The 27,985-nt window shown below is 38.5% G+C and overlaps 1 protein-coding gene across 11 annotated transcripts in view; it reads right to left on the minus strand.

Moving 5' to 3' along the window:
- Nucleotides 1–6,772: 6,772 nt before the first annotated feature.
- The window catches only part of Apc (APC regulator of WNT signaling pathway), a 116,034-nt gene continuing 94,821 nt past the window's right edge, over nt 6,773–27,985 (minus strand). For all 11 annotated transcript variants that reach the window (XM_063245453.1, XM_063245452.1, XM_023561410.2 and 8 more), the window contains 5 exons: nt 24,199–24,338; nt 23,525–23,602; nt 22,978–23,094; nt 19,904–20,118; nt 6,773–17,440 (listed from right to left, as the gene is read on the minus strand). In XM_063245453.1, coding sequence (XP_063101523.1) covers nt 10,867–17,440; nt 19,904–20,118; nt 22,978–23,094; nt 23,525–23,602; nt 24,199–24,338 — 7,124 coding nt within the window. In that variant the 3' untranslated portion in view covers nt 6,773–10,866. The remainder of the gene's footprint in view (nt 17,441–19,903; nt 20,119–22,977; nt 23,095–23,524; nt 23,603–24,198; nt 24,339–27,985) is intronic.

Raw genomic sequence — 27,985 nt, forward strand, 5'->3', positions numbered from 1 at the left:
GCTAAGCTGTCTTCAGAAACTGGTGATAATTGGGTGAGCCTTCTTCCCTTTATGCTGTTAAGAACTAGATGTACCCCATATGTTTCTGGAATTTCCCCCTTTGAGGCTATGTTCAGAAGGCCCCCTCCACTGGTCCCGAGACTGTCAGAGGACAAATTAGTTGAAATAACTAACCAAGATCTCATTAAGTCCCTGCAGACACTCCAGCCTGTGTTGGCCTTGATCCACAAGCTGTTTAGACAAAAACACCTGGACCCGCCCACCATCAGAGACACCACTCAAAGCACCCATCAAGCCAGGAACTTCTGTCCTGGTGCAACGTCACCATCGAGACTCCCTTGAACCCTGTTGGGAAGGACCCTTCACTATGGTGCTCAGTACCCCCACTGCCGTCAAGGTAGCAGGAAAAATGTGTGGATTCACCACACTCATGTAAAGCCACTGGAAACAGCGGACAATGAGGGACATACTCAGTGGACTATACAGCAGACTGGTAACCCCTTGAAGTTAAAATTGACTAACCATAGTTAGATTATGCCAGTCATGAACTGCTTTAGCTTGCTTGCTTTTTTGCTCCTTCTATCCCACTGCTGAGGATTTTAATAACATTGATGCCGACCTTGCATGGCGGCTTTGGTCCCCCTGTAAGCAAAGAATAATTGTTGAGATCTTTGTATGGGAGCCCCTGTGATTGTGGAGGAGGCTATACTAAAGGTAAAGACATTGGCTGGGGGAATTATACATACAATAGGAAAAAGGATCATGATCTTTCCCACATAAATGATAAATTATATACATATAGTCTTCGGACAGATTGTGGGGACAAGTTAGCATTCTTTGTTGCTATACCCTCAGTTACAAGGAGTTTGACTCAATGTGGATGTGTAAGTTAAAGCCCCATGTGATACCTAACAAAGGCAGCCAGCCAGGGCCATGCCCTCAGAATTGTTCTTATTATTCAGAAATGCACTCCTCCTGCTATGACTCTGTGCAAGAATGTATAGGCATAGATAGCAAAACTTACTTCACTGCTGAGCTTATGAGGACACGGGCTACAGGTGCTGGAGGTGATTGGTCCACCAACCTACAGTAATAGGAAATTCAAAGTATGCCCTAGCCTCATGTCATGGCACGGTTGGTGAATCAGTGTGCTGGAGCAGGGTGGCTCCAATATGTGTCTGATGGGGGCGGCCTGCAAGATAAGATCAGAGAACTCATGGTTGAGGAACGAGTCAAGCAGCTAATAAAAATAATTTTTCCCCAGATAATTACCACCCCTTGATGCTGCCTAAATCGTGGGGAGTTGATCTGGATGCTCAAACTTCTGATATTCTAGAAGCCACTCATAAAGCCTTAAATGCTTCCAACCCAGCTTTGGCTGAAGATTGCTGGTTACGCATGACACAGGGCTCCCCCATGCCCCTTGCGATCCCCACCAATGTTTCTCTGACCACGCTGAAGGAACAAGATTACTTAAATTGTAGTGCTGGTCCCCCCTTTAGAGTACAACCAGTAGGCTTCAAGGACTCTCCCTGTCTCCAAGGAGGTTTTCATAACGATACCTCCGACATTGATGTGGGGTTCGCTGCATTTACTAATTGTAGTCCCATAGTTAACCAGACTACCTCCTTTTATCCTGCCAAAGGACAAGTATTTATTTGCTATTTTTTTTGTCTTTTTCCTTTTTTATTGGTACTGGGGATCGAACTCACGACTGCCTGCTTGCAAGGCAGGCGCTTATGCCGCTGAGCTAAATCTCCAGCCCGACAAGTATTTATTTGTAGAGGAAATATGGCCTATACTTTCCTCCCAACTAACTGGACAGGATGTGTGTAACAGCTGTCCTACTGCCTGATATAGAGATCCTACCCGGGGATGAGCCTGTCCCCATTCTTAGTTTAGATTATATTACAGACTGCTCAAAGAGGGCAGTTCAATTTATTCCTTTATTGGTAGGCCTAGAAATATCAGGAGCCTTAGGTATAGGGGCAGCAGGAGTAGGGGTTTCTGTCCAGCTTTCCAACCAGATCGTTAGTGATGTGCAGGCATTATCCAGTACCATTCAGGGCATTCTAGAACAAATAGACTCGTTGGCTAAAGTAGTTCTCCAAAACAGAAGAGGACTAGACCTCCTAATGGCGGAACAAGAAGGGATCTGTGCAGGAATGATGTTGTTTTTATGTAAATAAGTCCGGCATTGTCCAAGATAAAATCAAGAGACTACAGAAAGACCTAGTTAAAAAAAAAAACAGCTATGTAAAAACACTTTATGGAGTGTCTAGAATGGAATTCTGCCCTATCTCCTGCCCTTGCTTGGACCATTGTTAGGAGTACTGTTTTTGGTCACAGTAGGTTCTTATATACTCAATAGAATAACTGCATATGCCAGACAACAAATGCAAGGCATAAAGCTCATTCCCCAAAATCCCTAAGTAATTGGCCAAAGATTTGGCCTTGTCACAACATCAGAGGGGAATGTTGTAACCTAGTTCTAACCAATGTGCCTCCTTCCTGTTCTGTATGTGCCATTTCAATAGAGATTAAAATTCCATTTCCAGTAAAGACTTAAGTTTCAGTTTCTTATAATCCCCCCACTCCCTTCAGCCTATCTGTAATAAAATGTGCAGTTCCTTAAAAAATGTTTAACCACAAGGAAATTACAGGAGATACCAAGAAGACCAGGTATATCAAACTGTGTCAAAGTTTGCAACATTCCTGTGGTTTTTAGGCTTTAAAAACCCAACCCTTTTAGCTGTAAGGCACACAGTCTCCATATTGGCTTTTGGAGGCTGCGTCGCCAGGCCTGGCCTAAAATAAAGCCTTTGCTCCCTAAATTTTAATTTCTTGCTTCTTGGATTTTATTCCAGGGTCCGAGCTATCATAAAAGTAAGAAATAAAAGTTACATCTGATGGAAAAATCCAGACTGATATTTGAACTTCCTAGCAATAGTGAATCTTAGAAGCTAAGTCTAAGGAAAAAGAATTGTGGTCCAAAACTTTTGTGTGAACATACACACACAAACCAAAAAAAGGGCAATTTTAGATCAAACATGAATTTATAAAGTATATACACAGTTCAGCCTTTCTGAAAAAATAACTATTTGACAAAATTCTTCAGCTAAGCCAATTAAATTAATATAAATCACAGAAAAGCAAAGTCGTAAGTTAGTAAAGGAAACAGTGGTGAATAGTGAAATCAAGTTATACCTATATCTTTATTGAAAAGATGGTGAAACATTTTTTATTAAGGAAATATTCTGAATTAACAGATTTAAGAACAGATTAGGAACACTTTAAGAGTTTATTTAAAATATAAATTGGGGTCAGGGATTTAGCTCAGAGAATCAAGCACTTGCCTGGTAAACGCGAGGTTGTGAGTTTGATCCCTGGTACACACAAAAAATAATAAATTAATACAAGAACAGATTTTACAAAGAACTAGGGTTCCAGTTGAAAGAGTGGACATCTGGGCTTCTGCAGCGAGTGGGCCCGGCTCAGCCTGGCCTGCAGCCTCTGTCCTTCCCTTGCCGTCTTTCCTTAGCTCCTTGTTGCAGGGCTATGCCCAAGAATTTCAAATTCTTTCCTCTCCTAAGCAAGCCTACTACAGAGAAAATAAACTCTCTCTTTATCCAAATTCTGGATACAAGCTTCATTGATTCCAAACCCATTGAGGTCCTCAGGCAAAGCAAAGGAGCCTCTGGCCGGATATAGTGGCGCATACCGGTTATCCCAGCATCTGGAAGGCTGAGGCAGGAGGCTGCTGAGTTAGAGGCCAGACCCCGCCCGGGAAGTTCAGCAAGCAAAACCTTGTCTCAAAGGAAAAAGGGTGAGGATGGAACTCAGAGGTAGAGAGAGCACTCTCTCAGCATGTTCCAGGCCCTGGGAACCATCGGTGGTACCCAAGCTGAGGGTGGTGGGAAGAACCTTATGATAACATTCCTGACAAGTGCCACCTAAGAAGGAAGGTGTGGTTTCAGATAACTTCCTTTTGTTTTGTACTAGTTCATCCATCATTCACTGCTGGTCTCCTGGCCCAGGTTTTCCTGTTTTGGGTGCAGGTGCATGCTCCCCTTCATGCCATGGCTTGTCACCTTGCACCAATTTTGAAGTTTCCTGACCAAGGCTCATCATATATTTACGGCCCTTTCTCCAGAATTATTCTTTGGCATAAATCTACTACTACTTTCTTGACATTTATCTGTGCAAGAGGAGTTGAATTTTTGTTGTATTCATTCTGGGTCATTTAAAGTGTTTTTCACTCACGGAGGATTTTACTTTATCTAGTTTGATAGTGGCTATTTTATAGTATCCATCTAAGAATTTACTCGGAATTCTACCATTTCATACTTGGTTGTGGACAATTTTTCCTCCATTTCTTTTTTGTTTCAAGTATCTTTAGTTATTTTAGTGATTTACTAAAAGATGGGGAAATTTACCTCTTTCTTAGCATTGGAGTTACACTAAATTAAAAAAAAAAACCCTGAATTTGTGGTTTTTCAATTTAAAATAGTGCCTATTGATACTGCCTGAGATTCAAAATTCACTACTTTTACCTCTTCTTTCTAATCCTTGTTTTCCAGTTTGGGTTGGAGTCATCCTGAATTTGATTAAATTAAGCATTTAATTTTTTCTGCTTAATATTATTACTATTTTTTGGTATCGGGGATTGAAATCATGACTGCATGCTTGCAAGGCAGGTACTTATGTTTCTGAGCTAAATCTCTGGCAATTTTTTAATTGGGCATTTCCATTGAGCTGATCAGATTAATCACAATTATCTATGCATTTACTCAAGTTTAAAAGCTTTATTGCTCAGATGGTTAATACTTTTTTGTTTTTGGTTTTTTCAAATGCAGTCTCACTATGTAGTTCAGACTGGCCTTAAACTCACATCATGGTCCAGGCTGGCCTCTAACTTGAAGTGATTCTCCTGCTTTAGAATCCCAAGTGCTAGGATTACAGGAATGTGCCACTTTGCTTGGCTAATAGCTTTCTATTTAATTGTATGAACAGGGGCTGGGGATTTAGCTCAGCGGCATAGGCATAAGTGCCTGCCTTGCAAGCAGGCAGTCGTGAGTTTGATCCCTGGTACCGATAAAAAGGAAGAAGACAAAAAAAAAAAAAAAATTGTATGAACAGCTGGCATACTGTGGTAGAAATATGTCATGGTTTTGGATATCCAGTGTTTTTGAAATGCCTTTTGAAGACTTGGAAAATTCAGGTTTTATGAATCTTGTCTCAATAGAAAGAAGTAACATATCAAATGTACAAAACAAAATCCCAAACCAAATCAAACCAAAGCCAAGATAAATTGGGCATGGTGGCATACGCCTGTCATTTCCACACTCTGGAGGCTGAGGCAGGAGGATTGTCATGAGTTGGAGGTCAGTTTGGGATACATAGTTAACTGAAGGCCAGTCTGAGCTACACATTGAGACCCTGTCTCAAAAAACACACACACACACACACACTCACTTTTTTTTTTTTTTTTGGTCTTTTTTGAGAGGGGTCTCATGCAGTTTAGAATGGCCTTGAGCTCACTTTGTAGCCCCGGCTGGTCTCGAACTCGCAACGATCCGCCCACCTCAGCCTCCCCAGTGCTGGGATTACAGGCATGACCACACCCAGCTTACTCTCTCTGACAAACCCACAAAACTCAAAAGCAATCTTCCCTAGCCTCTGCAGGCACGTGATATGTTTTCTGTCAAGCGCACCCACTCAATCAAGATTTCAATTCTGAAGTCAGCACCGAGAACAAGTGCCACATGTAACCTTATTTCAAATGGCAGTGGTGTCCTAGCACTCAGGAGCAGCAACCAGGTCTTTCCCAAAGCCATCCTGCAGTACAATTTGGCTACTGTTTTCACTATGAAGTTTCGAAGACTTTTCTAGTCCTCAGACAGATCTGTGAGTTACCTAGTATTCTTTAAATAAACAAGTTGTTTAGAGATGGTTTACAGTAAGGTATGTCTAAATACAGTTTTCTTAGTTTCAAGTTACTTCAGGAACAAATTGGTCCACAAATGCCCTGAAGAAACAGGACTCAGAAATGGCTCAGGCTGAGGTGACTCCAGAGGTGAGGGACTTAGCCTCCTTACGTCCTTCTCTTTCCCCCACTGGCTGTTCTAAGCTCCAGGATGCCACCCACAGTAACTGGCCTGTATCAGCTTTCAGTTCCAGCATGCATCAACCAGAAAAATTCTTTGTGAATAGTATTTCACATTGACCAGCCTGTCCCCCTCACCCTGCAAGTCATGTAGGTATTGTTACTGACTAGTTGATGAGTCTTTTTTTTTTTTTTTTTTTAAGACAGGGTCTTGAACTCGAGATGATCTTTTTGCCTCAGCCTCCTGATTGCTGGGTTTGCAGGTGTGTTCTACCACTCTTGACTTTGATGAGTCTCCCTCAGTGTGTTTGTCCTTGGTGCAAACAGCCATGGTTGGAGGGACATGGTGCACTGATCCTCACAGAGGTTGTCTGGATCCCCAAAAGTGGTGTAAGTAGTGTTTGGCATTTCTTTCAGTTCTCACTACTGTTGCTTTATCATTATTTTGTTGTTTTGAGACAGGGTCTCACTATGTAATCCATGCTGGCCAGAACTGGCGATCCTCCTGCCTCAGCCTCCTGGGTATTGGGTCTACAGCTGTGCCACATACAGCCTCTAGTGTTGCTTTGTAGTCAACAGCCGCCTTCCCTAGTGTATGTTATTTTTCACACAAAAGTATCAATCAGATAACCAGAAAATAAGTAGTCATAAAATGTAGGGAAAAAATTGTTGTATCAGAGAAAGAAAGTGTATTCAGCACCAAGAGCAGTATTATACAGAGAACATACAGGTTGAAGAAGCTTCAGTGGCCTAACAAAGACCACAGAGTTAGGAGGATGGCAGGAAAAAAACGGGGTTAAAGCAGTTGCAATCCATAGGTTCCAGTTACAAAACGGCATTTGAAAGTCAGCATATTGAGAATATGGTTATACAAATGGGAAACATTTATATAGTTGATCTCAGTCACTGTTGACTTTTGAAAAATTAGTTGGTAATTTTTATTTTTGAGACAGGATCTATTGTAGTTCAGGCTGATCTTGAACTCACTTTGTAGCCCCAGCTGGCCTCAAACTCAGTGATCATCCTGCTTGAGCCTTATCTTCGGTGTTGGGATTACAGGTGTGCACCACCACACCTGGCTGTTTGGTTAACATTTTAATGCTCTGTCTACTCAAATCTTTCTTCAGCTCTGGGCAACTCACTTTTTGCATCTTGGGTACTCTGTTCTTTTCCTTACACACACAGACCATGATTATACAAACTCAGATCTAGTTCAGCTGACTCCCTCCTCAGCCAATAGATTTGTCTTTTCACTTTATATATCATGTAATCAAGAAAAAATTTGAACCAGGTGTGGTGATACATACCTGTTAATCCCAGCACTCTGGGAGGCAAGAGGATCACAAATTTGATTCTATCCTGGGCAACTCAAGGAAACTGTCTCAGTTCAAAGGCCTTGTTTTTTTGTTTTGTTTTTGACTGTGCTTATTTCTTTAATTTAGTTTCCCTATCATTAACTTTCTTTTCTGTGCCCCGGTAATTTGTGAAGTTTAACATCAAATATCTGACTTGTTAGTTAATTAACACTTAACTGTGTAATAGTAAATTGGACACATTTTTCCTTTCATTTGAATCCAATCCTTTCCCTAGAATCAAAGTTCCATTTTCAGAATCTTATTACAAATTCAAATAAAATATTTGTTGAAGTTACTGCCTTTTACAATGATCAGATCAAAGGAACATTAGCTATCTTTCAGACACAGTGTCTTCACAAGTACTTGTTCACTCATGTTTGGTGTTTATTATTCCCTGTTGGCAGTTGAGATGGACTACATTGGGTTGAATAGCTCAATATTTATCTTTCATGTGCTGGGGAACAATCTGTTGGTAGATTAAAGGTCCAGTTGTTGAGTTGCTAGAGCCAAAGGCAATCATTCAAGAACTTCACCTTAGGTTTTTTTTTTTTTTCGTCTTTTTCATTTTTTATCGGTACCAGGGATCGAACTCGCGACTGACAGCCTGCTTGCAAGGCAGATACTTACGCCGCTGAGCTAAATCCCCAGCCCCAAGAACCTCACCTTAACTGAGCGCAATAATTCTTAAACCAGTCCCCAGATCAGCAGCACCTGCATTTCAGCTTGTTACAAATGTCCATTCTTAGTCCCTCCAAACCTATTCAAACTGTGGCCCAGCTGTTCCTTTTCGCTTTTGTGATGAGGCCTTCCTGAGTCACCCATGCTGATCTTAACTTCTGGATCGAGCAACCCAGTAACTGTATACCATATATAAGTGTATACCACTGTGCCTGGCATTCAAGATGATTCAAATATATCTTTGTTGGAAAATCACTGAGCTGCAGTGCAACCTAAAGGGGACATTGTGCCTACCACTCCCTGCAATGGCATCACAACTATGAGCACATCTCAGCTTGGGCTTAGCATGCCACTCGAACCAAGCACAGCCTGGGGTGTCTGGCCTACTCTCTCTCCAGGGCAGCACCATGGGAACTTCTCAAAGCAGGACTGAGATCTGCCCACTGACTAATTCTGCACTCATTCTCTTAACTAGAGGGGCTCACCCAACAACCTTCTCTTCAAGGCATGACATAGACTGACTGGCCCTACTCCCAGCAGTGCTGCCCACAGGAATTCATCTTCTGGCATGTGGAATGGACTCTTATTTCCAACACTGATCATGTCATTTCCTTTTATGTGAATTTAAGGACAGTTTTATTGTCATTTAATACCCCATATCCTTTTGCATAAAAATACTTGAAGTGGTTTATAAAAACTGACATGCAGTAATTCAGACAAAATCAGGACTGAAAGTAAAGCATTGTACATGTGTCCCTGTTATTCACGGCAGCCTTGAAGAACAAAATAAATAGAATATTATCCATAGACAATTTTACATAAAAATTTGACATAATTTAAAGGTAGATATATTTCAAAGTACACGAGATGCTTACCATTGGAGCACTGGAAGGAGTAAAGGCTTTGAAGTAAAGTGCCTTAGTCAAAATCACAGCACTTTAATACTCTGGCACTCTAGCTTTAAGAACAATGAACCCCATCACCTGCCAGTTATAAACACAGGTAAGCAGGAGACAGTGAACCCCGGGACTACAAGGGCACCGGGTAAGTGGGCAAACACCTCATTTCCTCTTCCCAGTGCCCCACATGGCTAAAAATCCTTTTCCATCTCCAAATGCAAAGTACATGATTTTCATCATTAAAAATAAAATTCTGATTTATTCGACAAACATGAGCATTTATCATCAGTCACCCTTTGATCTTTTAGGATAAATGCATTGAGACATAGAAGTAAATTATCTTTACTTAGTATACTTTCTTTCTGAAGGACTTCCCCACAGCTGTACCCATCAAAAATAAACTTTTATGTAGGATTTTAAATATCCTTTTGCCTATCTTATTGGTATTAACCTACTTTTGAAGTTTCACGTGATGGCAAAATACTGATTATACTTGGCTGCAAAAAATTTGCCCTAACATACGGGGTGAGACATGGCGTTCATTTTAGACCCAGTAGCAACAGAGAGAAGACAAAGTGGAAAGCAGTTACATTTTAATGCTAAGAGAGACCACACTTAAAAAAATCATTAGATTTTCAAGAACAGAACTCTAGCAAGAAAAAGGAAATACTGTGTGTGGGCCTGCTGGGTTCACTGCTGTGTCCTCTGCTAGGCAGTCTGTACTCTAATACAATGTATGAATTGGGCTACAGTGGAGTAAGGAAAAAAAGTGGAAAAAAGGTCAAAAAATGCTGATCACAAAAAGAAAAATTAATTTCAGGAATGGTTAAGTGCCAACATTCTTCTTCAAATGTTTTTATTACAGTAAGAGGAATTTTTCTCTTAATGCATAGAATGTGAAGAAAAAAATTTATACGCTTTTAAAAGAGGCCCTTTTGACAGTTATTAATACAACTGGGAAATAAAGTCCTTCCAACAAATACCAATTTCAGTTATAGTTTACATACAGCAATAATTTATTCTGAAATGTTCATTTAGTTCTGTTGAGACACAATTTATGTCTCATTAATAAAAGAGCAGCCATCTCACCTCAAATACCAGAATATACAACAGTTACAGCATAGCAAAAATTCTACCTACTTTCAGATAAAATCTAGTTCAGGTAAAATAGTTTCATTCAATGTTTTACAGTTACACAGATTTTTTTTTTTGAGCACAAGACAGTGTTAATTATTACACTGTAGCTATCTCTATGCACATCATGTAACCACAGAACTGTTAATCATTACTTCTGAAATTGAACCATCAGTTTCGTTCATGCAGTAAAGCAAAGCAGGCTGGGTAAACTTATTCATCGGGAACCATATTACTGTGAATTTCACAGCCACATGATTATGACATTAGATGGATTCACTAGGATTAAAACTTTTTTTTTGCATAAATACCAATTCTCCCTGATGTAAGTTTAGTTAGTTTATAGTCTAGAAATGATTGGTAACAGCAATATATATTTTCTATCTGTAGTGTTCATTATTTTGACACAATAATTAAAGGACGATGGGATGGATGCTACTTAAATATATGTAAAACATACTGTACAAATATACTTGGCTTTACTATTTTTCCCGCAATAGCAAGAGTGCCTCTCAAAATATGACCAGTGAAGACAAAGTTTACTATCAAATATGGCTTCCAGAACAAAAACCCTCTAACAAGAATCAACCTATTTACAGAACTGTTCAATCTTTTAAGTTTTCATGTGAAATGAAATTTCTTAGAGCAGTTGCAATTAACACCTGATTTTCTTAGTTTCATCCTTCCAGCTTTTTTAAACAGATGTCACAAGGTAAGACCCAGAATGGCGCTTAGGACTTTGACTTCCGCTGGGTTCTGTGCTGTCAGTTTTTGAATCTCGTTTCTTTGTGTTGTTACTCACTGGTGTTGGGATCTGAGATGGCCGAGCTGAAGTGCTATCTGCACTGCTTTTCCTTGGGCTTGGGTTATAGTTAAAAGGAGTCACTCGGGCAGCAACAGTCCCACTAGGTGAGCTGTGCTTGCTGGAGCTGCTTGAACTGAATGGGGTGCGCTCTGCTATGGAATTGTCACCAGTCTCTGTCGTAGGGACAGGGTTACTTTGTCCTGATTTTGTCTCAGTTCCTTTTTGGTCTGGGCTGTCCACCTGAATAAAGGAGTTCAGGCGGTTTTCCAAACCCACAGTGTGCATGGAGGCACAGCCACTACTGACGTTTGGTTTTCCCTGATTATCTTTTGAATCTTTAATGCTTGCATTTCCTTTTTCTGAGATACCGTCAATCACTGGGGGAGTATTACCTGTGGGAGATCTTCCAGATCTAGGGTTGTTAATAGGACAGTCCTCAATTCTCACCCAAACATCCTCTGTTTTAGAAACAGCGGGTGCCATTTGATAAATCAAGGTCTTTGATTCAGCACCATTTGTAGCACCTGAGGAAGTGGTTGGAGAAGTCATATTTGTGGGAGAAATTTCACTTTCTTTTATTTTTCTCCACGTTCCTTTTGTGGATACTTGGTTTTCCTTAGTTTGCTTGGCTCCTGAAATAGAGTATACATGTTTCTCATCCTCACTTTTTGCTTTTTCACTGGACTCTGATGAAGCTGAAAGAATTGAAGATGAGCTTCCAGTTCTTCTCCATGTGCTTACTCGAGGAAGGGATGATGAGTGTTTGCTGTGCTCGCGCTTCCAGGTTCCTGACCTATTGATTGGCAGTCTGGAAGGACTTTCAGAATGGGAGCGTGCTATGTCATGACGCTTTGCTGGCCTCCCATCATTATACTCTATAGTGGGGCTGAGATTAGGTGGGATTTTTCGCCATCCACCAGGCTGAACAGATGAATGCGTGGGCAGAGACATATCAGGAAGGGAAGGACTTAAAACTGGTGTTTGTGCCTGGGATCTAGTGGGAGAATCTGGTCTAGAAGATGGAGAAAGAGATTCAAATGAAGCAGATTCCTCCAGTTTTCTCCTTAAGGTTGGGCTTGGAGCTTCTTTGATGAAAGTAGACTGTCGTACTAAGACAGGTCTCTCTGATCTATCAGATTCACTTCCACTTGACTTAGTTGAAGACATTCTGGAAAGTTCGACTTTTTTATTGGATCCATTGCTATTAGTCATCTGATTTAGTCCTTTAGAGGCAGACTCACTTCGGGTGATAGTGCTGCTATTCTTGGATAAGCCTGTTTGTTTGGTGAGGTTTTGCTGGCCCATTTGTCTGCCTGGGGATGTATATGACATTTTCCCAGAACTTGAGGACTTAGTTGAAACGGTACTGGGGGATGATGTCCTGGGCAGTTGAGATAATTTGTTTGGAGGACTTAATCCATTTCTACCAGGGGAAATTGAGTTTCTCCCTGGAGACTGCATAGGTCTACTTAATGGTTGCTGGGCAGGTCTTGAAGGAGTAGAATCTCTCGATCCTGATCTAGAAGTCCCTTTATTTGATCCACTTATTTGGGAAGTCTGCCTGGTAATAGGGCTTAACTCAGATTTTACTGATGGCTTGGCTCCTCTAGGAGAAGTGGTGGCTGTCTGACCTTCACTAGGGCTTTTGGAGGCTGGAGTCTTCAAGGGTGGGCCCTTTTTAGAAACAGGACTTGTACTTGAGGAACTGTTTCGAACTCCGGGAATATGAATCATTGTCCTACCGCGAGAGATCGAAGGCATGTTTGTCTGAAGGGATTGTTTCATTTGGCTTGAAATTTCTGAATTGGATCGAACTTTTCCAGTAATCAAACTTTTATAAACTTTTTTTCCTCCTTTAATTCCTTTATTTTCAGATTCCATCTTTTTAGTTTCCAGTGTACTTTTCTCCCCAGGTTTGAGAATTCGTGGGCCTTTATTACTTGTGAAGGGTTTTTCTTCTTGATCAGGTGTAAGATGAAAAGGTGATCCCAGAGAGATTCCTGATTTCAGTGAAAGGATAGAATCTGAGTCAGATGAAGCTTGTCTAGATAAGCAAGCAGCAGCAGCAGCTTGATGCAAACTACTCACTATGGAATTTGCACCTTCTTGAATAGCTTTCCAATCAAAATTTTCTGAATCAGGGGATAAACCATGTTCTGAATCTGGTCTCTCTATATCTTTCAAATCAAGTGTCAAATCTTCAGCTAATATGCCACCCATGTTTCTGGGACTGTGCTTTTCATTGTCACCCTTGAGTCTCGAGGGCCTTTTCTTCTTTGGCATTGCTGAACTTATACACTCCTGCAAGAGGTCATCCTCAGAATCAATACTAAGAGAACTGAGAGAACTATTTCTTGAAAAACAAACGGGAGTATCTTCCACATGAAATGATTTAGGGGCATAACCTGAGGCCTGAGGTTTACTTGGCTCTCCTTGTGAGTCTGGAGGTTCAGTCTCTTTGATGGGTTCATTTTCTTTGTTATTGTTTTCTTGGTCAATGTCACTGAGAGAACTCAGCGAGGAATTACGAGAAAAGCACACTGGAGTATTTTCTATGGCAAAATTCTGTAGTTTTTCATCAGTTGCTTCCCCTCTGTCTGTTATGTCCTTGGAGGGTTGGGGAAAAGAGGGTTGCTTCTGTGGTAAAGGTTTAGACTGACCTCGATTTATTGGATGTTTTGTAACAGCTTGTGTTTTATTAGTTGACTGCTGGCTCAAGGTTAGATCTGTATGACTGGTAACTTTAGCTTCTGAGTCCTTATTTTCTTTCCCCTTCTTTAGTTCATCCTTTTCCCTATAAAGGTCAACATCATCATCATCAAAATCTAGAGAACTCAAAGAATCATTTCGTGAAAAACAGTAGGGTGTTCCTTCAATAGGTGTGTAATGATGAGGAGAATCAAAAGTAAAACTTCCTTTGACTCGATCTTCATTATTTGGCACCTTGTCATTCAAGTCCTTGGAATTATTTTTCAAGTTCTGTTTCTTTGAGTCTTTGTTGTCTGAGAAAGTTCGGTCAGCATTTGAATTATTTTTTGAGTCTGTATTCTTTCTTGCACGTGTCCTACATTCAGTATTTTGGGGCATAGGTTTTACTGGTGAAGTAGGTTTCTTTTTCTTATTATCTTCTTGGTTTTTATTAGTTCCAGATGAAGACACAGATGCTTGTTGGACCTGGTCCATTATCTTTTTCACACGGAAAGGTTTGTGACTTTTTCCTTTGGGCATAGCAGAATTAATGCATTCTGCAAGAATATCGCCTTCTTCTGTTTTACCATCATCCAATTCTGGCATAGTTACAGATGAGGGTTTCCCTCTTTGAGCCTCGTCTGTACTTCTGCCTTCTGTAGGAATGGTATCTCGTTTTTCAAATTCACTGGTCTGTGTCCCTGCTCTAGCCCCTTCTCCAACAGCTAACTCATTTGGAGGAGATTCTATTGTTAGATCACTTAGTGAGGTAGCTGTGGAAAAGTTTATAGGTGTCCCTTCTACACAATACACTCGAGGCATATCATCTCCTGGTGTGAAACTAACATGTTTTTGTGTCTGCAATCTGTTTTGTGATGGCAGAAGTTTGTAGACAGGCAGCTGACTTGGTTTCCTTGCAACAGGAGGAGGTAATTTTGAAGCAGTCTGGGCTAACTTTTTGGCTTTGCGTGATGACTTTGTTGGCATGGCAGAAATAATACATTCTTCTAATATTTCAATATCATCATCATCTGAATCATCTAATAGATCCTTTTCAGAATCAATATGCTTTTCTGCCTCTTCTTCCTGGTTTTCATTTGATTCTTCAGGCTGCTCTGGTTCTGTTTCATTACCATTGTCATTTTCCTGAACTGGAGGCATTATTCTTAACTCCACATCTTTCTGTATAAATGGTTCATCAAGGCTCAGAGCACTCAGGCTAGATGAACAAGAAAATCCATCTGGAGTACTTTCTGTGGCAAAATGTAATAAGGTATCTGCATCTGGAAGGACCTGGACCCTCTGAACAGCAGCATTTATAGCAGCTTGCTTAGGTCCACTTTCCCTCTTTTCAACAGGAGGCACTTTATTTTTAGGTACCTCTCGCTTACTTTGAACTGTCTGAGGGGGAGGTGGAGGGGTTTTACTCCTGCTTGGTGGCATTGTTTGTCCAGGGCTATCTGGGAGGTCACTGGGGCTTATAATGCCACTTACCATCCCACTGCACGGTTCACTCTGAACAGAGCTGGCTATGGAGCGACTCTCAAAACTATCAAGTGAACTAACAGAAGTACATCTACTAAACATGAGTGGAGTCTCCTGGACGTAGTGCTCAGGTGGACTTTTGGGTGTCTGAGCACCACTTTTGGAGGGAGATTTTGCCCCTGAAGAAAATTCAACAGCTTTGTGCTTGGAGGATTCTGAAGATAAACCAGAAGCCTGGAGTCTGCTGGATTTGGTTCTAACATGCTGTGATGCAGTTGGAACTTCATTTGCAGAATCTTCAGTTGCTCTAGTCACATTGTTCTCTTTTATTTCTGCTATTTTCAGAGTATTAGCAGAATCTGCTTCTTGTGTGGTTTGATCACATCCTATTTCATCTTCAGCTGATGACAAAGATGATAAGGAACTACATCTTGAAAAACATATTGGGGTGTCTTCTACACAGTAAGTCTGTATTGTTTCTTGGTTAATAGAGGGGACTTTGCAAGTGACAGTTTTTTGAGTCTGACTACTTCTACTTTGTGCTGAACTTGGATGCAGCTGAGCCTGCCTCTTGGCATTAGAGGAAGGTGTGGCCGTATTCTCACTGCTTGACGAGACATGTTCAGTTTTACTGCTTTGTGTGGATGAACTTTTTGGGAATGAGAATGATGGTTTCTGTGAGGAAGAAATGTCTGTGGCGTATTTTAAACTGTAATCAATAGGCTGATCCACATGATGTTTTTCATCATTATATTTTATGCTATAATTTGTTGGTCTCTCTTCTTCATGCTGTTCTTCCTCAGAGTAACGTTCACTATAGTTGGTTGGTTTATCATCTTCATAGTCATCTTCCTGACACAAAGACTGGTTTACATTTTGATTAATCCCATGACTTGAACCCACTCGGTTTGCCTCAGAGCCACTGGTTCCCCTGGATCTGTATGGGGAAACACATTCCTGCTGTCCAAAATGTGGCTGGAATTTGAGGTGCTTATCATCATTGCTTTCAGAATATACGGGATATGTGGTATTTTGATTTCTTGATTGTCTTTGCTCACTTTGTTTTATTTCATCTTCTATTATGTGTTTGGGTCTTGCCCATCTTTCACTCTGTGAAGGACTTTGTCTTCCAGAGTTCAGCTGCTCATCTGAATATTTAAGGCTATAATTTATTGGTGTATCTAGTTCTCCACCATTATCATCCATATGATTTGCACTATGTATTTTATGGGCCAGGTCAGCAGGATATTGACCGTAACTGCAAAATTTACTTTCATCGTCTTCAGAATATGATTCAACTGAGGGTTTCATCTGACCTCTCTTACCATATCCATCACTACTACTGACACTATTTAAGCTATCATTTGAAGATCTCTTATATTCTAGCTTGGCATAAGGCATAGAACATGTCCTATTTGAATTTTCTGTCTTAGTGAAATTGTATGCGTTTGAATGTGTGTGGGCAGTAGAGCTTCTTCTTATTGCATTTCTCTCATCTGTAACACAATGTAATTCGGTGGTGGAACCAGAATTTCTATCTTCCTGGGAGGAGGTATGAATAGCTGATACTTCTTCCATAACTTTGGCAATCTGGGCAGCAGTGGTAGAGATCTGCAAACCTCGTTTTGAAGAGGTTCCTGGGTTTTCTGTAGCTGGATGGTAGCTGCTTAGGCCAATCCCTCGTTCTCTCTCCAAACTTCTATCTTTTTCAGAACGAGAACTATCTACATTGCCCCTTGATGAAGAGGAGCTGGGCAATACAGTAGTATTCAAATATGGAGAAAGAACAGTCATGTTTCCAGTATTAAAACTGTCTGACCTATTATCATCATGTCGATTAGTATCAAAAACATAGTCACCGTAAAGACTTTGTTTGTGTTTCTGCTTACTACGATGAGATGCCTTGGGACTTAAGTTGTCAATATTGTCAAAAGTTTCTGATAAATGCTGAGCATCTAATTCTGCTTCTAGAGCTTTTTGTTTTCTAACATGAAGAGATGGCAAGCTTGAACCAGGAGACATAATATTGGCATCCTTGTACTTTGCAGGTCTATTTGCCATGAGATTCCTTAAAGCTGCAGCACTTCCCATAGCAATCATTTTGTGCTTTGAATGAATGAGGTTCTTGAGCATGCTGACTGCCCCCATGTCCCATAATGCTTCCTGGTCTTTAGGATTTCTTGCTGAGAGGTTCCACAAAGTTCCACATGCATTACTGACTATTGTCAAACTGTGAGATTTCAAGTGTTGTAGTAACGTTTGTAGGCAGTTGTTTTCTCTTAGGATTTGCCTGGAATAACAAGACATCATAAATTAATAATTAAATATCCAAAACAACATAAAAGGAGAAAACAAACTTAAAACTGAAGATACCACTAAAATTTAATAGCATAATATGATTATACCAAAAACCTATAAATTCCAAGCATCCATACTGCCTTTTATTCTTTTAGTACATTTAATGTTTTAAATTACAGATATTCTTCATTTAAGACCTACCTGTTTATGAACCAGGCGTGCTGCTCAGACTTAAGACTTCACCGCTTGGACAGAGGACGGGTCTTTTTTTGTACAGTTCTGCACATCTTGTTGATAAAGTTCTAATGTCTTTTTGTACAGTATACTTTGTTTATATAGTACTATAACTTTTGCTGATTGTCTTGTACAGTACTATAGTTTTTTTTCTGTTATATATTATATAGTATTACATGTAACAGTTATGGAAATAAAAGCAAGTCATCAAATTGGAATTTCCTTTGACCATTTCTTTTTTCTGAATACTATATTCAATTCCTCATTTAGTGACCAATTCCCTTTACTCACTTTAACCTAGTTGCAGGAACAGGACTCAGTTGTTAAACAAGGAATGCCTGTACTTAACTGTCAGACTAAAAGAAGTAAAAATGTTATTTTCCATCTATATTATACTTCCTTTTCTGAGCACCTTAAAAAACATTCTTTGGTGGGGCAGATATATTTATTTACATGGCAACTGTTTTTCAATTTAAGAATTGTAAGTAGATCATAAGATCTTTAACAGGAACTTGGTAGTAATTTAATCTACAGATGCATGCCACTGTGTGGATTACTGAGATATCTTAGAAGACGTAGAGAGACTGATTGATATATTCTTAAGAAATCAGGGAGCCTCCTGTATGTTCCTACATCAGCATACTTACTTTCCAGAGTCATCTCTGTGTCTCCGATACTGTTTTGTGATACTGGATCTGCTTTTTAAGTGCTGTCTGGCACAATGTGTGTACAGTAATTACTTTAAAGATAATATGAATTAATGATTTTCAAGACATTTAAAATGTATAAATACAGGACTAAGAATCAACACATTGAACTCTGGCACTGGCGACAGCTATATTGTAGTTTGTTGAATGCATGGCAAATTGAACCTCAGTGACAGCATATTCTGCCTTAGTGGGCTTTAAAACTGACTGGCAAGGGCATACAATAAGCTTTAAAATGGTGGTCTTCTCTCAGTAGTCCAGTAGTCAAATGATTTCTTACTGAGTTCAAGATGTCTTCTTTTTAGCATGAAGGGATGTATAAAGCCTGCAATCTGTGCATCAAAAACTTTTTCTTTCTTTGCAATACTGGATATAGAACCCAGGGCTTTAGCACTGAGCTATATCCCCAAGTCCTTTGAAAAGTTTTGAGACAAGGTCACATTAAGTTGCTCAATTAGGCTGGAATGCATGATCCTCTTGCCTCAGTTTCCACCTCAACCTCAGCCTCTGATAGTGCTGGGATTATAGATGTGTGCCACTATATCTGCCTACAAAAGACGTATGCATATATTCTTACAGGCTAATTTACAAAGGAACGTCATATTCTTTTGGAAAATAAGAGGAATAATGGGGCTTGGGATTTAGCTCAGTGGCATAAGCACCTGCCTTGCAAGTGTGTGGTCATGAGTTCAATCCCCAGTACCGATAAAAAAGAAAAAGAAAAAAAAAAATAAGAGGAATAATATTGGATAATTAATAAGCTGTGAAAGATACTCATTTTTTTTTTTTTTTTTTAATACAGAGTCCAAGTTTTAAGAATGTGTCCTCTGACCTGGAAGTGATCGCTCCAGATTTGCTAATCTCAGCACCTGGGTAACTGCCTGGAGGTTAAATATGATTACTGACATTAAGATATCACTGGAAAAATGTACATGGGTCACATTCACAGTTTTTGCTTAGTTTTAAAAATCAGTCTCGGGGCTGGGGATTTAACTCAGCGGCATAAGCGCCTGCCTTGCAAGCACATGATCGTGAGTTCAATCCCCGGTACCGATTAAAAAAAAAAAAAATCAGTCTCATAGTCTTACACATGCCACGCTAAGAAACAAGAAGTGATTCTTTCTGTTCTATTACTTGTGACTTTGATTTTTTTCCTCCATGATAATTACACAAAATATTGTTTACAGTTGGGTCTTAATTGTTTCTTTCTTTTTTTTTTTTTTTTTTGTTTTTTTTTTGGTCTTTTTCGTTTTTATTGGTACCAGGGATTGAACTCACGACTGCCTGCTTGAAGGCAGGCATTTATGCCGCTGAGCTAAATCCCCAGCTCGGGTCTTATTGTTTCTTACTGTTCTCTCATTTTTTTTTTTGCACCAGGGATTGAACTTATAGCCTTGTGCTTGACAGACAGGTGCTGAGGCCAATGAGTTAAATCCCTGGATACAATTATGTCTTTTTGAAGAAATTAATTCTACTCTAATTAATTAAAAAGTAGTATAGAATTCTGTATGTACCTGTGGTCTTCATTTGTAGCTATCAAGCTGGAAACATTCCGTAATATCCCACCTCCACTTTCGATGATTGCTAAAGTGTTTGTCTGGCTCCGGTACGTGAGGGTGCCAACCAAAAATGCAAGTGCACCATCTACAGCACATATATCAGCTTTATTCTCAGTGCAATGTGCGGACAAATTCCATAAGGCACTCAATACGCTTTTGAGAGTTGATTCCTAATAAGAAACAGAATATGTGACATCTATTTAGAGTTGGAATAAGTTTCTCATAATTTGTTTATGTCTACTGAATGAAAGTTAAATTCTTAGATAGTACACATGCATGTATCTTGAAAGAACTTAGGGTATGAAATAAAACTAATGTGCACTATGAGAATGAAACATTTTCAGGACAGAAACTCAAACTCCTATATACTTCCTATTGATATGGAAAGATGTCTAAGACATCATTAAATGACATGATCAAGTTATAACAGCATGATCAAGTATATACAATACTCTATTGTATTAAAAATCTGCCTGCCTGCTTGTCTAATCTGTCTGTCCATCTACCTACCTACCTGCCTATAAATAACTGAAAAGTAACAGTGTGTCTTGGTGTGGTAGTCCCAGCACTCTGGAACACTGAGGCAGGAGAATCACAAGTTTATGCCCAATTCAGTGAGACCCAAAATAAAAAATAAGAAATAGAAACAGGCTAGGAATGTAGCACAGTATGAAGACTCTGGATTCAACCCTTAGCACTAACAAAGCACCAAAAAAACCCCCAAAGTAATTATTAAATGCCAGAGCCCTGTAATATGTATCTTGGTAAAATGCCAGATAGTAACTGGCATAAAAACACTAAAAATATACATTTAAAAATTGCTCATAATTTGCCATGAACCTGAGTGTCGCCCCCCCCCCCCCCCCCAGGGACTGAACTCCAGAGCCCTGCCTGTGCTAGCAAACTGCTCTGACTGGGATACATTCCTGGTCCTATTTTATCCTGAGATGGGATTTCACTTTTCACTGAGTTTCCTAGGCCAGTCTTGAACTTGTAATCTCCTGCTCAGCCACCTCAGTAGCTGGGATTATAGGAATTGTACCACTAGGCCCAGCTAATAATTTCTGTCTATTACTAAATTTCAAGTATTTTCTAGATAAAATGTAATATATGCTACCAAAAATATAATAACTACATAAACAATGAAAGACAACAAACAAAAACTAAAAACTCTTTATGCTCTCTGAAAAGAAAGTTTTGAAGAAGAAAATGCAGACTGTGTGTCAGGACTGGTGGAATGTGCCTAAAGAACATCATGAACAGTCATGCTTTGACCTCTATTGTTATATTGTTATGTCCTGTTTTAACTCAATCTCTCCCTTATTCTTTAAAAAAATTATTTAGTTATTTCTTATGTTTGTTTTAATTAAGGGGAAAAATTAAAAAAAATTAGGATATATAATAGTAACTCTTTTTGATTTCCTATTAACTTGTTTTGAAGGCCTGTAATACTCCCACGATCTTGTTTTGACTGATTAGACTCTGTTCTATTCTGTATGATAGTATCAAGTTTGAGGGTATAGGCAACTACTTTGAAGGCAATAAGATTCACTAAGATGCCCATTCTGGTTTGACTATTGTCTCCTTTGGAAGTCCTGTAATGTTTACAATGCCTAAGTTTTATTGGTCTTGTTCTCTACTGTTTTGTCCAACTTTATAATATCTAATGAGATAGACAATTCTTTTTAAGGAAACAAGAGACAACGTTGATAACCATTGTTGATAACCTTGTACTCTGTTCTACATCATGTGCTATGTCTATCCTTGGTTTTGACTGACAGCTTTGTTTTGCCATATTTGACTTTATTCTCCCCCCCCCCCAAAAAGTAATAAGAACTAAGGAGTAATAAAATCCAAAATGTGTAAATTTTGTTGTAAAAAAGAGAGGGGAAAAAAAAAAGAGCTCTAACGGATATAACAGCAAGTGTGTTTAGGGGTATTAAATAGCTGACTACATTAATGTTTTTGGATCATTGAACACAGCTGTTTGCAGTCTCTCTGTTTGAATGTCCACTTTGTATTCTTTGATACTGTGATTTGAGCAACTGTTTTCAAGATGATAATATGTAATCTATTAACAGGTGATTTCTTACTGTTATGTTTTTTTTTTTGGTAGTTCTGTATTATGTGTACCCTTACACCGCTTTGTTTTGTTTTGTGTTTTTCTCTTTTTCCTCTTAAATAAAATTAAAAAAAAAAACATGAATGTTCATGAAAAAAAAAAACATAGGCTGTGGGTCTTGGACTGGTTGGATAAAGTGAAGTCCAGACCAAATGAGTTCCTTGATCTCTCTTAAGTTTTTAATTTGTATGTTTTAATTAGCTGTGCTTCTAAACTAGAATCCCACTGGAGACACTTCCTTCTATCAACTGTTTGTTATTTAGGGATTCCTCACTTTTGGGTCTGATCAACTCTTGATAAACTGATCACCAAACTTTGAGGACTTTGGGAGAATGAGACATTTGGAGAGCTCAAAGGTAACATACCCGTGATTCTTCATCGTAAGTGATTTTTTTTTTGTTTTGTTTTTGTTCTTTTCGAGACAGGGTCTCACTGTGCATGCAGTTCAGGCTGGCCTTGAGCTTACTTTGTAGCCTCGGCTGGTCTCAAACTTGTAATGATCCTCTCAAGTGCTGGGATTATAGGCATGTGTCACCATGCCTGGATCATCATCATGAGTGATTTTTTCCTGCCTCCCTCCCAGGGAATATATGGCAATTTCTAGAAACATTTCTGATTGTCACATCTGGAAGCAGAGTGTACTGGGAACTAGGGATACTGCTGAATATCCTATAATACACCAGTTTGGCCCCACAGAAGGAAGAATTATCTGGTTTAAAATGTTCATAGTGCTGAAACTGAGAAATCCTAAATTAGCTTGTACAGTTTCTACCCTGAATACTTTAATTGAAACAATGGACTGGTGAGATAAACAAATCAGAAATTAGGGAATCTCTTGGATGAAGGCCACAATAAAAAGTAGTTGAACATGGATTGATACTACAATACCAAATGTTTTCATAGGTACCTTTTTAACTTCCAAAGCACATTCCATCAGTGCTTTCACACTTCCAACTTCCCGCAATGTCTTTTTACTATTTACATCTGCTCGCCAGGACAAATTCCTCAAAACACTTGCAATAACCTGCAGATGAATCAAATTTACAAATATTTATATATAATTAATTTGAGCAGACTCAAGTCTAGACACAAAATTCAATTATGTTTTATATACCCATAACCTGAAGGTGACTTCATTCAACGTTTTGATAATTCTGTGCATGAAACTAAGTTTCACGATGTAGAATTTTCCACTGTGGCATCATGCTGCATTCAAGAAGTTTCAGATTTCAGTGTTTCAGACTTTGGATTAGGAATGTTCTATTTATAATAAATTCCTGAGTACTACTAGAGTGCCAAAAGAATTCCTACGATATACTTACTTTTCTTTATTCTAGTGTAACAGAACCATACATTACACATGAGATACTAAATATTGGGCTGTGGCTTAATATAAACCAGGACATTAACTTGCTAATATCCAAGAAAAAAACATTTGACATTCTAGCTAGTACCTGTTGTAAGTCTTCACTTTCAGATTTTAGTTGGGCCACAAGTGCTCTCATGCAGCCCTTCATAGAGCAGAGTGTAGCCTGCAGAATGAGATAGAACAGAGTATAATCAACAAGGCAAACTGGAGTTGTGATTTGTCTTTGGATACTAAACTTTCAATCTAGTTTTCAGTTTCATTTTAATCATAACTGATATCTTTCACCCACTAAAGATCTAGAATGAGATTACCTAAATGAAAAATATTTTCCTAAATTTTTGCATCTGTTCCTCCCTTGCCCAACTGGAAAAAGAAAGTGAGTTAATGATAAAAAATTAATAAGCAAAGGAGTTTAAAAAATAAGGTTTCTCGTTTTGAATCAGTATGTGTGTAACACTTGTGTTAGACACAAGGATTTTCAGATTTTTGCTCTCATTCCTAGACTACTATTTTTAATGTAACTATATAAATTTATTATTATTGTTCCATGTGTGAGTGTGCTTTTGTCTTTGTTTAAGTATAAGAAACCAAATAAGTAGGTGTTAATTATAGGTTTGTATTAGTCATCTTTTTATTAGGAGGGTGACAAAAAGAAAATCAGTGAGAAGCAGCTAGGAAACTTAATTCAAACCTGAGCTACCTTCAGAAACAGATCTTAAAAAAACAAAAAGAAACAAATCAGATCTTATAAAAACATACCTTGTTGGCTACATCTCCAAAAGTCAAGTTTGTCAAAGCCATTCCAGCATATCGTCTTAAAGTAATACTGTAGTGGTCATTAGTAAGCCCATACATTTCACAGTCCACTTGCAATAATTCTGCAATGGCCTGTAGTCCCCCTAATTTAAAAAGGGCAAGAGGAAAAGACAATAATCTAAAGTAAAAAAAAAAATTGGTATCCAATTGGTAACTTAAATATTTGGAAAAAGATCTCAAAGCATGTCAGTATATGGCTTAAATTTGCCATTAGAATTACAAACCACAAACACTGTGAAGGACTTTTGTGTCATATATTTATAAAGTACAAATGATAACTATTTCACTTTCTGCCTGTTTCTCCACCCTCCAGTCTCTTGCTTTACTGAAGGAAATAAGTATTATTTTCCATTTATAGCACATACATTATACCTTGCTGATAATGAAGGAAGCTATTTTCTAATATTAGGTCTTCCAAATGTAAAAAGGAAACTTATTTTTATTATCAGGGTTTTACAAACACTCTTCATTGTCATACACCATAGCCTAATTACCTTACTATTTTCTTATTGATCAAACAATTACTCTTAGAATAATGACATTTTAAAGAAACTTCATGAAGCAAAGCATATGTTTTCATAAAAAAATTATCTGTTCAGCTTATCACTAAATTCTATTAAAGCTACTTATTTATGCATGTGTATTTTTAAATTCTTACTTTGAGTGTATCAAATACCAACAGTACCAGGATTTAGTATTTTTTTCTCTGTATTCCTACCAAGGGATAGCTCAATAATGCCTGCAGTGGTCAATGTTAGAAGGTAAGGAGAAAACAAAAGGGAAAGGAAGGGAAAGACAAAAAGGAAGGAGTTAAAGAAGTAAAGCAAAATGGTGAAAAAGTAAATGAAAAAAGGATAAAAATGCATATGGCACTATAAAATATTATTCATCACCAAACAGTCATCATAGGACTTGGGATACTGTTATGTCAGAGAAATGGCTCAGACACAAAAATGACAACTACAAACAGGCACTTCTTGGGTACTAAGTCTAAATAGGTTATTAATGGGGAAAAGGACTACTGACTAGTACATCAGAATTTTTTTTTTGTCTTTTTGTTTTTATCGATACCAGGGATTGAACTTAAGACTGCCTGCTTGCAAGGCAGGTGCTTATGACACTGAGCTAAATCCCCAGCCCCAATACATCAGTATTTTTATAAATGACCTTCAGGATCAATATATAGCAGAATTTGAAAGTTTGTAAAAACAAATTTCCATCTTGGGGCAAGAAATTCAGGTCAAATGATGTAGCTGTGATTCTTGCAAACTTTTATGACTAGAAGAAACCACAATTTTAAATGTTGATAAGTAGTATTAATTTGTTTAAAGAAAATCCAGACCATATTTAAGAATATCTTCTTCCATCCATTTGTGACAGTAGAAAACATTTAGTTAGTGCACCAAAACTAGTCACTGTCTTTATGGAGCTTACAAAGTAGAATAAAGACAGACCCTGAAAAACTAATTTAAGTGTGACAGAGTCTATCAAGCAGAGGTTTAAGAAACTAGGTGGATTTAATCTAGACCCAGGGTAGGGGCAGGTGCTGAGACTGAGAAAATAATGTTTAAGGAGAGACTTAAAGGATGAATGAGTAGTTAACAAAGTTGGGGCAAGGATAAGAAGCATTTCATTTTACTGATTTTTTATTTTTTGTTTTTTTGAGACATGGTCTGACTATGCAGTGCAGGCTGGCCTTGAGCTCACTCTGTAGCCCAGGCTTGTCTCAGACTTGCAATGATCCTCTTGCTTCAGCCTGCCAAGCGCTGGGTTTACAGGTGTGTACCACCACACCCAGCTGAAAGAAGCATTTTAGCACAGGACCTATAAAGCAATAAGGAGATGAGGCTAAAAAAATGGATAGATACCAGACCATGTAGGACTTTCTATTTTCCATTGAATTTTAGGCAAAGGAAAGAATAATTAGATGCACATTCTAAATGGACTATGATAGTGAATGTGCCACTATGGATTATGGACTATGACAGTGGATGTGCCACTATGGATTATGGACTATGACAGTGGATGTGCCACTATGGATTATGGACTATGACAGTGGATGTGCCACTATGGATTATGGACTATGACAGTGGATGTGCCACTATGGATTATGGATTATGATTGGAAATAGGGAGAGAGATAAGACAAACTACTGCAGAATAAGTGAGACAATAGTGGCTTGGACTGGAGATGAAAAGAATAGCAGTTTAAGATAAAATTAAGCAGAACAGCCAAGGGAGGTGGTGCATGCCTGCAATCCCAGCACGTAGGAGGTCAAGGCAGGAGGACTGCTGAATGTTTGTGAATGTTTATAGCCTGTGCTATAATATAAGCTCAAGGCCAGCCTGAACTACAGAGTGAGACCCTGTTTCAAAAAGACCAAAAAAAAAAAAAAAAAAAAAAAAAACCAGTGATCAGGATAAAAGGAATCTTGGAAGGGAGATTTGGGGATAAAGGAGTAACAAATTTGGTTTGTGATCGTTGAGCTTGAAGTGTCTGAAATACTATATAAGGATGATATCAACTAAATAGTGTGATAATGCATCTACAACTCAGAGAGAGAACTTGGATTGAGATGTAAATTGAAAAACATTAACTGAATACTAATCCTAGCATGGTAAAATGAAGCCTGGAAGTGGATGATACTAAGCAACACAGAGAGAGTGCACAAAGCCTCAAGGAATGATATTTTATACTTGGGTGAAGGAGGAGAAGCCAGTAAAACTACTGAAAAAAAAATTTTTTTTTTGTCTTTTTCCTTTTTATCGGTACCAGGGATCGAATTCACGACTGCCTGCTTGCAAGGCAGGCGCTTATGCCGCTGAGCTAAATCCCCAGCCCCCAACTACTGAAAATGTTGACCCATGATATTTACATGGGAGTTACTGTAAACCCGAAGACTGTAATTCAGAATACTGATGACAACCCCAAAATGTTGAATATTATAAAGCAGTTATCAATTCTGAAATAAAACAAACTGTGCTTTCTTTCTGCATAGAATTCTGCCTGGCACAACAGTATCTGGAATACTTTCTTAAGGACAGTAAGTTGCATCTTCAAGACAGGATTTAATGGTCAAAGAGTTGAGAACTCTGGTGCTGAAAGACTATAAACATTTTAGGACTCAACTCTGAAAATAGATTAGAGGATATGAAGATGTCAACAAAACCATGAAGGACACGGCTAATGAAGAAAGAATATTCAATAAATTCTGTAGTATCAGAAGAAATCCTTTAAGATTTCAGGTACATATAAAGATTATAGTGAATGTTGAGGCAAAGTGTATAATTTGTATGTTAAAACTATAAATGAACTCACTATAGTATTAAGCAAGTCAATGTCTGAATTAAAATATCAATTTCCCTAAGAAAAATCAGGCTGTTTCAAAGTAATGTAAAGATGATGAGTATGTCTTTTTACATTTTTCTTGGTGTCTGTTAGATAGTAGTCTTGACTGACCTAATTACTGTTCAATACAGGATCTTATAACTTTATAGAAGATGGAGGATTAATGGCCTCAGCTGACATTAAACAATCTTCATAATTTTTTTTTCACCTGAAGATTATGGTTTAAACAATCTTCATACTTTAAAAAAGAAAACAGATATGACATTTAATTTTTAAAACTATATTATTTTTGTTTTATTTGGTTTAGACAGTTATCATTATAATAAAATACTACCTTTCAAAATAAGTAATAGGGGCTAAACATCAATATTCTATAGAACAG

This window comes from Cavia porcellus, unplaced genomic scaffold (assembly GCF_034190915.1).
Source record: "Cavia porcellus strain 051 isolate PalLab524CR breed Dunkin Hartley unplaced genomic scaffold, mCavPor4.1 scaffold_2, whole genome shotgun sequence".
NCBI classification, from domain to species: Eukaryota; Metazoa; Chordata; class Mammalia; order Rodentia; family Caviidae; genus Cavia; species Cavia porcellus.